A 15,213-nucleotide genomic window follows, 5' to 3' on the forward strand; every position below is an offset into this window, starting at 1 on the left:
GAAGTGTCAGCATTTCTTATTTTTATCTGCTTTGTGGTAAATGCTATTCACAGTGACAAAATATTGAACAATGAAGGACAAAGATTGGCAAATTCGTCTTGAATCTATTTTATGCTTTTATAAAATTTTCTCTAATGTACATTAAAGTCATATTTTTTAGCAACCTTCACCTTCCAGTTTTGAAGAGTAACATTATTGCTTTTTTGCCTATACATGCTTACTCAAAGCTATGTGTTAGAGATTTTCAATTTTGATTTCATGTTTGGAAAAGCATTGATACAAGTCTTATTGCTATTTTTAAAAATTCAGAAAATAAGAACTTAGAGAATACAAGTTCTCATGGCTGCAAGCTATTCAACACTGCTGCTCACTTCCATTGTGTCTTTTGAAAGATAAACTATCCAGTATACAAGGTTGAATCCTGCAAATGCAACTGGGAAGAGAATCCGAGAATACTGGTCTATTTTACTGGTACCTCCAAAGGTTGGAGAGAGGGGTGGGGGTGTGACAGGTGTTGACTGTAAGATGGGAGCTCTTGTGAGGACTTTGCTGGCCTCGGGGGATGGAACTATTGGCAATGTCAGAGAGGTGATTCTTTTCTTCAGATGGTACTTGGAATCAGGATGCTGTAGAGGAAAAGATACATATATGTTCAGCATAGGTAAAAGAATAGACATCACTTAGTCATTCTTTTTTTCATCATTGACAGACACTTACTGACTGCTTACTATGTAAGTTAAAATATCAGCAAATTCTTAATAGTATTTGATGGTGCTACTTTTCCGAGAAAGTGGTAAAACTAATTTTAAAAACACTGATTTGCTAACACCTGACATCCTATAATTTAATACATCAGCAGCTGATGCCAAGCATGTCCCATGTCCCAGAAACTATGTTGAGTATTGTACCATCAGGAGATAAGCCAGGTTGTAAGGGCTTATCCACCCACCACCCCAGTTATGCTTAAACCTATGGGGCAATGAGAGGGAATTTCATTTTGGAATATGTGGGCAGTCAAATAAAAAAAAAAATAACAGCTCGGCCAGATGATACCATTCTTCTGGATACATTCCCAGCCTATAGACTAAGCTTTGCACATTGGTAAATTGGAACCAACTGAGGTATCAGCAGCAACAAAAAAAAATGTAAAGGTGCTCATGTACATCAAAAGCCAGTGGCAAAACAGAAATACCTTTAAACTGAGTGGGATGACTGTTCTTCCCTTGACATAAGACTACCTCTTTGTCCAGAGTTCTATATTGAGAGCTTTCTGCTTTCCATTCAGAACTTCTCTACTGGTTTCCCACCATCTTAAGTTATCAAAACGATATACATTTACTAACCTCAGAATTATTATATGTTCTTTTCCATCATTAGATTTTTCTGTTCTGCTGAAATCATAGGACAACCAATTCTAGTCTTGAAAAGGATATTCAGTGCATTAAGTAACAGATGAGAAGCCTGAGGTCCAGATGTGGAAACTGCTTCACCCATAGTTTTACAGCCAGTAATAAACCACCCTGATCAACCTCACTGCTTGTTTCATCCCAGCATTTTCTCTCATCTTTACTCTTAAGTATTGAGCCTGGTTCAGAGACTCTGATTCTGTTTGCTTTGGACTCGTTTCATGATGGTGGAGACTAGGGGGGCTTCCTCTCATTCTTACTTTTTCTTGTCTACGGCCTATAATAATCACTCTCCTAGTGGCCAGTTTGTCCTTGCTGGGTCCCTGCCTTCACACACTTGCTGTACATTGTCTCTGCTCTTGTAAAACTGCCTTGTTTCCTCCCTGGCAGCAAAATCACCACTTTGCTGCCTGGCAGGGTGTGTTACTCACATGGACAGACTCCCTGGCTTTAGACAGCAGCCCCACGGCAACAGGATGAGGCGGCCGCCTCCCCCGTGCTGGTTGAGCCACAGGACCAGAATGACCCGCCGATGCAGTGACATTTGGACTGTGGAGAAACAACAACCCTGAGAACCTCTTCTCTCTCTAGTCCCATCCTGAATTTTGCTTTTGATTTGTCATGGAAGTGGTTGAGTATCTCAATAATAATAGTCATCCTAGAGAGTTCAAACCCACTGTGCTTTTAGGGGCCATGGTAAAATCTGTTTCTTTACTGAAAGCAAAAAGAAATCAGTGTAATGTCTGATTTGACATGACCGTGGTGAATTTCAAGGAAAGAATATCTTTATTTGTTATCTGTTGACCCAGGATTGAGCTAGGCACTCTGGACATAGTTAAATAAATCATAGGTCTTGGAGGTTGAAGAGAATTTAAAATAGAAGGGTGCCTAGTCTACTGATCTTGGATTAGAAATAAGTGACATTTTCTTTTAAAAATATGTGACGCTTAGGACTACTGTGCCCAGGGTCACCAGATAGTGTGTGAATAGGACCAGAGTAGTGGTACTTTGGTCTCAATGCGTGCTGCCTGTTTTAGACAATAAACATAACATTGTCTGCCAAAAGCTTTCTATCATGTTTCTCAAACTATAATTTGAATTTTCATCTATTGTATATGTTATTAAAATATTCTCCACCTGAAAGAGCAAAATGTGTCACTGTTTAATTCTTCAAAAAGTGTTTTCTTCTTCCCAGATATATGGAACATTAAAATATTTTACTCCAGTAAATTTTTTAAGGATCATAATGGAGTAGAAAGAGGGCAAAGCTTTAGAGCAGATTTTCTGCCTAAATCTGTCTTGATTTTTAATAGGATGCATTGTCTGTCTGGCACCTATGCTTCTTTCTTTTTTAAGGAGAAAGAGGGCAGACATGAATACGTTCATTGAGATGAAAAAGTGATTGTAAACCACAACCTAGCATAAAAGTGTAAGGCATTGTTTTATCTCCCTCCCTTTCAGGGATGTGGGGAAAAGTTATTCGTCAATCTCTTGGCATTGTCATGGTGTCACAGATGACTTAATGAGGATGGCCAAATGACCCTTGTCCAGAGTTAAGCAACATCATTCAAGACTGAACAGCCTGAAAACTTTATGCACAACGGCATTAGCCTGGAATTAAAGGTCTCCTCCAGTAGGATTCCTCTTTTCCTCATCTACTTGCCCAGATAATCTCTATGGAGCGTTGCTTAGGAGTTAAGAGGGCAGCAGAGTCAGAAAGCCCTTAGACTGCAATTCCACATACACTACTTACCTGATGTACGACTTAGACATGCCCTCGGAGTCTTTGACTCTCCCTAAGCATACATTGTAAATCAACTATACTTCAATAGAAAAAAAGAAAATTAAAAAAAAGAAAAGAAAAGAAGAAAGTTAGGGACAATTTTTGTTTCAGCTGTAAGGTTTTCTTTTTCCTTGTCTTTAAGAACTTGAGAAAGGAAAAGTGTCTTTTTTCTGTATACATTTCTGCCTACCTAGCTGTTACAACCCCTTTCGCTGTCATCACCTCTTCCCTGTCAATGTTATTTCTGTTGTGCTTTTTCCCCTTTCCGGACATGAAATCTCCTTAGTGGTAGAGGGCATATTATTCTCATGGGTAAGGGCTCCACAGTGCCTAGCCAGTGCATAGAACACAGTGAATGCTTAATAAACTTATGCTGAATTAACTAACGAATGAAAATCTAAACATTTTCCAAGACGTTTTAGGGTAGTCGGGCAAAGAGAAGGGAACAAAACATTTTATGATTATTTAGCATATTGGTGATATTACATTATATTCGAGGTACCATATCTAAATGCTTACCCTTTACAAGTACTACATGGCATTTTGCGTGAATTATTTTTCTTATTCCTAGAGAGAATCTATAATGTAATCGTATTATTTTCATTTCGGAGATGAGCAGATGAAGGTGTCAGCAGAAAGCTCACACGTGTAATAGGGGCAGCACCTGGATTCAATCTCCCTCAGGTGCCTAATATTAATAAATATTATTTTTTTCCCATCAGCTTTCGGGTTTAGGACATGGTCTCTCAACCACAAAGCTACTGATATGCTGACAATTCTTAGTTGTGGGGACTGTCCTGTATATCATGGGATGTTGAGCAGTTTGCCTGTCTTCTACCCATAAGATGCCTGTAGCACCCATTTCCTCGGGGTTTTGACAACGAAAAATATCCTTGTACCTTGACAGGTGTCTTCTGGGGGAAAATTAACCCACCACTGGGCATCACTGGTTTAGAATTACACTGTCTTTTTGCCAAGGGATGCTGGGGAATTTCTAGCAGGCAGCAAATACAGTGTGCTCAAGGAAATGCCGGAGGGTTGGCTAACCCACGCGCTGGATAAATCAGCTTCTGGATGATTGGGAATAGGCAGTGGAGGAGACAGGACGCCTAAAAGTTAGAAGAATCACACTGAATTTCTAAAATGAAAAGAAAGCCAATTTTGCAAGCCATTCAAGCTACAGGTTTGCATCAGATCCCGCCTGCTCTATTGTAAGCTCAGCAGTTTCAGTTGATAGTAAAATAGGCTTTTGTCAGAGTCCAGATGAGGGCTCAGCTTGGGGCTGTCACTGTTTTGAGTGGAACACCTGTGGTTTTGAATTTTTCCAGGGCTCCCCTGCTGCTCAGTGCCATCCTGCTTCGGGTATTTTTAGAGCACCGCTTTGTTTTAAGTAATGCCATATTGCAAAGGTACTTGGAGTCAAACTGGACTTTGTGAGAATCAGTTATTTGGTATAGGGATAAGGCACTCGGAAAATACTAAGAGCAATTTGAATACGACTTTCAGTGAGTCTGATATGTTGAAGAGGAGGGAGCAATGGTTAGACTGTCTCTCGTAGGAGAGAGAGTCTAACCAGGGCTGCATTACTCAAGGGACAAACGAAGCATCTGCTTTTAGAGCCAGCGAACAGGGGCATCAAAAACAAGAGAATATATTGTTGAAAACATTTAGTATTTGACATTGTTTTAAACTATCATAGTAATCATTATGGAGAAAATAAACTCTGTCAAATGTCCTTACATTTGTTTTGCAGCTGGTAGAATTGGGGAGCAGAGATAATTCCAGAATGCCAGCAGAGAAGCAGCTTATTGGCAGCAATCTGGTGGGTCAGTGGTGCTAAGGGCACATCTGAAAACTATACTGGAATGTTTAGAGGGTGCAGAAAGGAATATTGGATGAGGATTTGATGGAAGGGAAAGAGCCAACTGCCTACACCCCTCACCTAATCCACCCCACCCTCTCTATAAGTCAAACAATGGCGCTACCATAGGGAAGGGGCATCAGAAAGAGTCTCTGATGGTCTTAATTCAGCTGTTAATTCTTTGGAGTAATGATAGTACTCAAAGCAATCTTAGCAAGATTTGGAACCTTTCAGTGTTCCATGCTTCATATTTCTCTACACAGGTGAACGGCAACAGAGTCATGGCCCAGCAGACGTTCTGACCTTGAAAAGATTACAGAAAGGACAATATGTCTTATTTCCCTCTCTGTGCCCAAGTTTCTAACAACTGACTTAGTGTTTCTAGAGCAGGACCAGGCTTATCTTTCTGTTCTCCATATAGGCATCACTACCTCCAGAATCACCACTCCAGACTGAGCTGGTACTCTTGCATGGCTTTTCTTCAGCCTACTATACATCTCTAACCACAGCCTTTATCACAATGTATTGTAATGGCTCCTTGAGTTTCCTCTCTTCCTGCTCAACAGGCAGCTCCATGATGGAAGAGACCCTATTGATGTCACTTTCTAAGGTATCCTCAGCATTCTACAAACGGTCTGGCACATAAAAGCACTTAATAAATACATGCTTATGGTATGAATAATTTAATGAACTCATAGGTACTCAATAAACTGGTGTCAGGTGAAAAGAAAAAATAAACAACCTAATCAGTATAAATATAGTTATTGTCTTGACCAAGTAAATGTTGACCAACTTAGTTTGTAGGTAATTTACCAAGAACATCACACTTCTTGTGAAAAAGAGAAGCCACATTGGATGTGTTGATGGGTAGCGGGGCAGGAGATTCATTCTTAGGAACATAGTGGTGAGGGCTTAGATTTTTAAAATAACAAGAAGAGTAGCAAGACATCCAAGAAGCATTCAAAGTCTAAACTCGGTCTTATATACAAAATAAGTGTATCCCATACACATAATAAGTTCTGAAACATAAATACAGGAATAACCTTCTAATGCCAAAATAGCATACCAGATAAAAACAATATGGAAAGATACCATATAAGCAGGAAAGAAGCTGTGGACAATTTCTTCTCAAAATCTAAAAATATAAAGCCTCCACTTCCAAATGCCTTAAAAACAGAAAGATTATTAGTCTATAGAGCACTTCTGAAGATTTAGTCTTAGGTATTTCTTCAGGTGTGAATACTAGATTTTAAGCGCCTGAATTTCTTTGTCATTATTATAATAAATTTCAAGGTCAAATTCAAAGTGATAAAGTTTTCACATTCATTCTAAGCAGTTTCCTGTGAAAAGCAATGTGCACATTAAAACATAAAACCTAGAATCACATGAACTATCCAAGCACTTAATCTCATTTCAACTTTACCACACTGGTTTGCAATTTCAATGTCCAACTTACTTAAATAATGTTATTTTGATTACAACTGAATAGGCATTTTAAAATGTCATGGTATTTGAAAGAAAAAAATGACCTTGCAATCATAATATACCATTGTGCTGTATAAATTCTGAATGTGTAATTTATGTTTGTTCCTCTGCATTGTATAAGGCAATAGCCAAGTTTTGACATAAATAAATAAAATGTACATGTTCTATGTAATCATCTATATTTACTTTTTGATGCCTACAAGGTTTATATTGTTAGGTTTGGTTATTTTGCTTTTATTTTTATTTTTACATTTTGACTTAGCCTTTCAGAAACAAAATTCTCCTTTTCATCGCCTTGGAATGTTTTAAGTGGAGCCAGCTTTAGAAACGTAATTTCTCAAAGGAGAAAAGAAGTCAACTTGCAAGGAAAAAATACTTTGAGACGATTTAAATGCAATTTTTTATCCAGCTTCCCAAAGGACCTGCTCATTATATGTTACTATTTTAGAACTATTAGAAGATAGCTTATATGGAGACCTGAGATTTTAAATTCCATCTTATTAATAAATTATACCTTTAAAAAAATAGACTTAGGAAATGATAACTCTATGCTTTCTCTAAGGGTTTGAAATCATATACTTCTCAGTAATATATATTTTAAAAGAGTTAAAGTAAGGAAGTTGGTCTTTCTTTTTGTCTCAATATCAGATCAATGACTATATTCAAAATCACTTTTCTTACCCTGTTTCTCATGAATTTCTTTTTATTTTTACTGTATTTCTCAAATAAGAAACAGTTAAATGGAATTTTGACAAATATTAGTTCTTCCTCCTTTCCAGCTATATGTTAAGATAATATAGACCTTTGGACAATATGTCAATTATATATCTATATAAATACAAATAAGTTGTGACATAAACACTTATTTTTACAAACAAAATAATTCTCAAAAATATTTGGAATTTATCTTTTCTGAAAAAAGTAATTTTCAATCTTTTGAACTGGCCTTTAGACTAACATCTTTTTGCTACAAAATTTATATTTTTGTTACAAAATTTACATTTTTGTGATCTTTCAAAGCACACACACACACATATAAAGAAAACATCATTAAATTAAGGGAAGAATTTTGGGAATGACCTTACCTACATTCAGAAAATGTTTTACCCAGTGGTATGCGCTCTTTTATATTTCAGTCTTTGAAAAGGTGTTGGGGAGGTTAGGGCCTCAGCCTCTGTAAAGTTGTGGATAGTAGGAGTTCTGGAATCAATTCCTAGTTTTTCTGCTGACTAGTGACTAATGTTTTCCTTCTCTGAGGCTCTGTGTTTTATTTGAAGTATAATTAGACTGGATTACTGGATGGCAAACGTTTTTAAACAAGGTCTAATTCAAGAAAAAGAATCTTTAAATTCTGTGTTGCCACTTATCATGGGACTGGTCTTATCCTTTGGAGAAAATGTAAATTTTCAAATAAGTTTCTTAGTTTATCAAAGAGAAAAGTTTCATACAAAATTATGCTTTAAAGCCAATAAATATCTCAATATTTGGAAAGTAAAACACACATAACTTTATAATTTTTATCATAAAATTTAACCAAGAATTAACTGGGCTGCATGTGGTTTTGCGATTTGGAAATAATCATGAGAGTTGATCAATTATAAAGAAATATTCAGTTCAAAGTGTCTGCATTACTTGATTTTTCAGAGCAAAATTTTCCTCTTTTCAAGAGCTACTGTTTGGAGTTTATTTTGAAGTAAAAATGTACACTTGTTGATCAGTTCAAAAATCCATTTTTTAAAAAGTACGTTCAACTTAATTGTTGTGAGAATTCATATGTGAAATTGAAATGTGGGGGCACATTTATGACCCTTGAATTATTAATGCTATCATTTATTTTTTGTTCAAAAAACCTTTGGGGACCAAAGCTTAGCCACAGCAAATCTAAACTTAATTTTATAGGTATTTCTCACTGATTATAAGTCTTTGAAAAAACCACATTAATATACATAATAGTATGTATATTATATACATATAACATGAATGTGAACATGAGAATGTCTTCATATGCATCAAAATCTTGGCCTATGACTGAGAATTCATAGAACCTAATATGCACATCTTGCTCTCCTGAAATGATGCAGCAAGCAGTTTTCTAACAAAAATTGTCCATAGGGGTCCCTGTTTGTTTCCTTCAGACTCTGAAGCCTCATTAGGAACTTTTTTTTTTTTTTTTAACTTTATTTTCCCTAGTCGGTATAAGGCAGCCTTTTCAAAGGAAACATCTAAAGGCTAAGAATTTTCTTGTCTCCTCTGAGAGCTTGGAATCTGCCAGTACTACTGAGGATGATGAAAGAGGAATACCAAAAGTTTAGAGCACAGAGAAATGGATTGTTGCTTGGCTTTTTTCTGTGAAGTTGGAGAGGAAGTTGGGCTTGGAACCAAAGTTATGTAACTCACGCCCCACTAATATTACTTTTGGACTGTCTAGTTGTTTGTGATAACTATCTGGGCTGCCTTTTCCTATACGGTGGGTAACATTCGAAAAGAAAACAATTACCAAGACAATCTCAGCTTCCAAGGGTTCAGTCGCTTTTGCTATTGTCACTGGCGATGAGGCTGCAATCTGTGCCTTCCTTTCGGCCTTCTGTGTCTGAAGATTGGTAAAGTAGTTGACAGCTGCGAACTCAATAAGCGCAGAGAAGACGAAAGCAAAGCAAACAGCTATGAACCAATCCATGGCGGTCGCATAAGACACTTTTGGCAAGGAGTGCCTGGCACTGATGCTTAGAGTGGTCATGGTTAAAACAGTGGTGATCCCTAAAATGACACAGAATGAGAAATGCAGTATTAGGATTTGCAATCCAATAACAAGATCAAATGGGAACATGTTGGTGGAGGGGATTTTTGTTACAAATGTAATTTTTATTATTACTTTATTATTTTTAGTTGCTTACAATTATTATCACAGGCACTCACATTTTTGTATCCTTCAGTACCTAGTGTGTTGATGTGTACATTGTAGTTGCTCAAAACATTATTCATTGAATTGATTTAGCTTAACAATAATAATATATTATAAAATAACAGCAAATTATTACTATATAAGTAATAAAATGGAACTTCTGATCAAATTTAATGCTGATATAATCTTTCATTATATTTAATAATTCTACTTGGTGTGAATAATAAATATAAAATTAGATTTCCCAGATGTTTTTATTTCTAGCTTGGTTTTAAGATAAAATATTTAATTGTGAGAAAATAATTTCATCATTCATCTGCCAGCAGTTTTCTGTCTTGGAGAATTTATATAATTCAAATATGGTCAACATTATTATATAAATATTCTTTTATAATTTTCAAAAAGAGATCTATTTTAGCACAGTAAATTAAAAAGTCAAAGTTCATCTGAGATTTCAGTTAAATTCAGGTCTTCCCTATGAACTGCTAAATTTATAATCACAGAACCTGAGAAAAAAATTGGATTTTCTTACAAAGGATATTTTCTGTTATAGCTCTTTTTCTTATTTTGTTCCATCACACGCATAGTGATTCTATACATCATAAATGTGACTAAATATTTAGGTTGAACAATGGAAAATTGGTGATATTTAACTATTTTTAGACCTAAAAAATGGCAAAATTGTTTACAATCCAATCTAATAAAAGTGAGATAATTTATGTATTTGTGGGTTCAATATCTTAGCATTTGTTTTCATTGATTAACATGTCAGTTTTTAATTTTCTGCTTTTTTTTAGTTATGAAAAAGCAAATTGAGATTAAAAAACAAAAAACAAAAAACTCTTCTAAATAGAGCATGTGAAAGTCACAGGAAACCAGCGAGAATTCTTGCTGAGATGAATCTTTTGTTGATTCGCCACACAAATTGCGATAAGATGAAGGTCATTTTATATGATACATGTGTCTGAATGAGATAGGAGTTTATTTCCTTTGTGGATTGAAAAAGTGCACTGGTGTGAATAGTCCCCTAAAATACACAAGCAATGTGAGTTGGAGGATGACGGAAAGTAGTCCAAAGAGTGAAGCATACCAAAGACAGTTCTGGCCGGAACAGACTCCTTATTAATCCAGAAGGACACCTGGGAAAGAATGACCGTCATAATGCAAGGAGTATAGATCTGTATCATGAAGTAGCCCATCTTCCTTTGCAAGTGGAAATAAACTGTCATTATTACGTATTCACCTGTTGGAAGACAGGTATAACATTATTATTGTGGTTGACAGTGTGCAGAAAGAATGCAGCTGGAAATAAATCTTGCAGATCTTTAAATTAATATGAGCAGGAAGAAAACAAGCAAAGGCATTTTTTTCAATGTATGACAAAGCTACTCAATCAGCAGATGATAGATACATCAGCTCATTGTTTTCTGTGGGGTTCTTTGTGTCATATACATACAAAACTACTCACTCCAAGGCTACGCAAATCTTTATATGCACATGATTGCAAAATCAATTTTAAAGGAAGCTGCTCATCATTTTAAAACAGCAAGTTTAGCTGAGAATGGCTAATGCAGAGGAAAAAGAAATAGACATTTTAAAAATGTGCACTGGCGTCACCGTGCAGGATTACGTCCACGCATTGATTGGTCAAATTCTTACCTGTGTTAGATTTGATTGTCTCACTAGATACTGTTTGTCCAATCAGATCATATTGAAGGAGGCTTGAAGATTCTTCTGGGACTTCCACTGAGTAAAGTGGTCCTTTCTTCCATGTATATATGATTTCACTTTTGGGGTAAGCATCTGAATTTTTTTAAACAAATTAAACAGAGCAGTAAATCTGTCTAATTGTGTGTGTGTGTGTTTCCCCCTTTCAAAGCACATCTTGTTCATTATAAAAAGGAAATACAAACATAAATGTTTTAAATGTTTTTCTTTAATCCTGGTAACCAAAATTTCTGACTATAAGCTAATTCCTGGAATCATACTGAGGACGTCAGAGTAATATTTCTCTTTTGCTTTCTAATGTCTGATTAAAACAAAATAATTATGTATTTTGAATGCATTATTTAGGCTCTCAGAAGATTTTTTGTAACTTACAACTCCCAAACTTGAGTGGACAAGCATGCCCGTCCATTGGAAAGTTCACCAGCCTCATGGGACAGTCAGCGTTGATGGTAAGCCTGAGGGCCATTGAAATGAGTGATTCTGAGTTAGTATCATGGACAAATAATTTGGTCAGAGGAAGTAGAATTGGGGAAACCTCACCTCATGGTATATAGAATGGTTCCATTCTGCATTATTCTGAAGAGTTTGTTAGGAGTTGTCATATTGTGAGCAATTGATTTTTTGCCATTCCTGAAAAACGTGTCAGGTGTCCAGATTTTGCTGACCATCAGGTTATTCAAACTCAAAATCTCAGTTGGTCCCCCAAACTTCAACCTCTCATCAGTCCAAGTCTGGCGGAAGAAAACGTCCATTGTATACTCCTAAGAGAAAATAAAAGATTCACGCATGCCGGGCAGATGGTTTATTAAGAATAGTTTATTCACTAGCTTACATACCCAATCCTAAAGTTTAAGAAATAAAGCAACTTTTTATGACAATAACCTATCAGGAAAGCTATGATTTCAGTGCATTGTTATTTTTTCACACTCTGTTTGTAATATTATTATAAAAGAAAGAGTTGTACTGTGCAAACCTCTCTCTTCCACCTTCATCCCCTTAACATTCTTCCTCTTTTTCTATCAGTCATCCATCTCTCCATCTATTGACCTATCAATTTCTCTCTCCTTAATTTAGAAGAAAAATAGAAAAAAGATTTAGTCTAGGTTTTATGCTGCCCTTCCTACCATCAGTTAGTCTAACCATTCCCTTAGCAGCTTGTTCACCTTCAAAGGTATCTCCAAGCAACATAGTACCACTTAATAAAGTTCCAAGGATAGAGAAACTTTGCTTGATAAGCATACTTTTGTCTGCACATCATAATTATTTTATATTGTTCTCAGAGAACATTAAAGCAAATGTTCCCATGATTACTCAAACAGAGCATCATTTAAGCAAGCATAATCAAAATTATGAGTTTTAATTTGTGGCTTTTATGAAATAACATTAAAAATCTTAAGAATTATGATAAGGGCCTTTGCAAAACTCAGTGATAAATAACAACTTATAATTATGTCAAAATATTGCCGAGAATTGCTTTGCCTACTTTATATGTTCCTTTATGAGTCCTATTACTGCAAGTGGTGATTATATTTTAAAAATATAATTTGACACACAATATATCCGTATAATTGATGATCCAGGCTGTAACAAGCCACTTTTGTACAAATACACTTAAAAAAGAGACACATGCATAAAATAAAGTTCTCAGTGTCCCCAAATTTCAGTGGTACAGCAGAGTATGGTTGTGGTCATTTATTCTTGGGGTGAGTCAGTATTCAAAGGAAAAACATGATAGTAAAATAATTGAGGATTCTGGAGAATGCTGACCTTCTTTCTCTCAAGTCTTAAGACGTTTGTCTCTTAAATAAAGTACTTCTCACTCTCTCCCCCTTCCTTGTTATTTTTTCTTACTTCTCTTCTCCTGCCCCCTTTCTCTTCCTCTTTTACTCTTTCCTTTTTCCCTCTTTTTTTCATTCCTCCTCCTGTCCTTTCTCCTTATCTCGTCAACTAAAAAAGCAGATGAAAGTCTCTAATAACTGTTTATCTAGAATTACATTCCCCTAGTACATTTAATGCACCACTTTAAAGAGTTATGTGTTTCTTCAGTTTTGGTATTTATATTTTACTTTTAGGGGGATGTACTACCTAAGAAATATGAAAGAATATCATAATACACTTTGTTCTATAAGACTGGTTCAGGTTTCCATTGCTGCTTACTATAAATACCCTCTTACGAATCCTACAGCCATCTGTACCTGGAACAGAGTCCCCAGAACACCTTCTGGTTCACTTGCAAACATAAAAGGTAGAATGCATTAGTCTTTTCAGAGGGCTCCCCTTACAGTTTTAATAACACATCCTGAGAATGGTGCACTGTCCAAACAGCTATGTTTTAAGTTGACTAGATATTCTCAATATACTCTTACACAGCATACCATCATTGCTGGTTTTTCTTTTTTCCCCTCCAAAAACTTACTAGGACATCACAAAGATGGGAAAAAATTGTTTCTTTGTAGGGAAGAATAGGTGCGTGATATGTGAAAAGAAGAGAGGATATCATCTTAAAAGTCCCCTCAGATGAGTGTTTAAGCAGAGCCTTTAGTGAAATGTGAAGGAGATTAAGCCAGTGATCTGCTCTAATGGCCATTCCTTCCCAGCATGAGCACACATATTGCTTTCGGATCTGGGGCCAAGTTTGATAACAATGCCCATTATCGTTCCTTCTGGGACTCAGCCCTCTTCCACCTCCCCATAAGCAAAATTACTCTCCTCACTCAGAGCTCACTCACCATCTCCACATCTGACACGGGCCCAAAACTTGTCACGTAAATGTCTGTTTTGACTTCAGTGACAGCACCTGAAATGAGCCCAGAGGGATGGGGGCCGTTATCATCAGTGATGTTTAGGAGACTAAACCGAACAACTCTTATCACAAAGCCCCTTTTCATAGCCAGAACCTGCAAGCCATCCTAAAGTAATTCCAGGAGCAGAAATCCTTTGGCTTTTCAACTCTAAAAACTCACACGAGTTACATTATTTTGAATTTATTCTGGCCAAATTGAGGAATTTAAGGAATGGAACAGGAGTAGGTTAGTATTCTAATAAAAATTATAGCAATAATCAACATTTAGTGATAGCATTAATGGGACAAATGCTAAAAAAAAAAAAAGTGTTTTATATGGAGAATCTCATTTTACACCCACACACCCTATGAGGCAAGCACTGTTCATACACTCACACTGCAGTTGAGAAAGCCCAAGCTTAGCGAGTTCAGGTGACTGGCATATAAGCTCACAGACTGAGGAAGGGACAGAGACTAGATGGGGACACACACGTGGCCCCTCCCCAGTGCCCTGCAGCTTGTCACTCTGCTATCCCTCTGGGCCTTGGAATGGCACTAAGGGGGAAGAAGAGTGCAGATGTTTGGTCTAGTAAAGATGCTACCTCTCACCTCCAAATCCCGGTCGCAGCCGATTGTCATAGCCTTCAAGTAAGTTGTCCAGGATCCGACTGATGTTTTTGGAGTAGAGGTTTCCTTCATCTTCAAGTTTCCCTACGATATTTTCTACCCTGTGAGTAGACAGTCAATGGTCCTCACTCCTGGCCTCAGAGAAAATAGGCTGTTCATTCCAGCCTCATCTACCCCACCACACATACATGCCGCACCACCCAGGCTGCTTCCATGATTTGTTATAGAAGTCGCCCAGTGGGTGTGTGTTTACCCTTTTCTCTGAGCTAAAAGGAAAGATCAGAAACAAGTCTTACTTACCATAGAATCATGTAGAGCCAGGGCAGAGGCGATGCCATCCTGCAGTGCACTGCAGTGTCCAGCTCTCCCTCCTCCTGGTTTCTCCTCCTCCCAACCAGCTCTCCTTTGCCAATTAACTAGAGCAGTCTCCTGGACCACTCATAGCCCTTCTTGTTTGCGTCCAGCCGGTAATCCAGTAGATGAGATTGTTGCCAGCTAAACTTGGAGGGTTCCCCTTCCTCTCTTCACTCTCTGTTCCGTCTTTTCACATGGAACAAGGTGGTTTGGGGTCTTAGAGTGAGTCCTAATGGACACTCAGCCTCCTCTGACTGACTCAGTTGGGAAATGAGAGTCTGAAGG

At 37.0% G+C, this 15,213-nt stretch overlaps 1 protein-coding gene across 1 annotated transcript; it reads right to left on the reverse strand.

The window, feature by feature from the left end:
• Positions 1-350: 350 nt before the first annotated feature.
• Positions 351-14,912, reverse strand: GABRA6 (gamma-aminobutyric acid type A receptor subunit alpha6). Its single transcript, XM_057747489.1, has 9 exons — positions 14,875-14,912; positions 14,557-14,675; positions 13,895-13,962; positions 11,706-11,926; positions 11,538-11,620; positions 11,097-11,240; positions 10,528-10,680; positions 9,033-9,292; positions 351-626 (listed from the first exon to the last, which is right to left on the reverse strand). Exons 1-9 carry the CDS (start codon positions 14,910-14,912, stop codon positions 351-353), a joined length of 1,362 nt encoding a protein of 453 aa, XP_057603472.1.
• Between the last annotated feature and the right edge of the window lie 301 nt (positions 14,913-15,213).

The sequence above is a fragment of the Hippopotamus amphibius genome, chromosome 1 (assembly GCF_030028045.1).
Source record: "Hippopotamus amphibius kiboko isolate mHipAmp2 chromosome 1, mHipAmp2.hap2, whole genome shotgun sequence".
Classification (NCBI taxonomy): Eukaryota; Metazoa; Chordata; class Mammalia; order Artiodactyla; family Hippopotamidae; genus Hippopotamus; species Hippopotamus amphibius.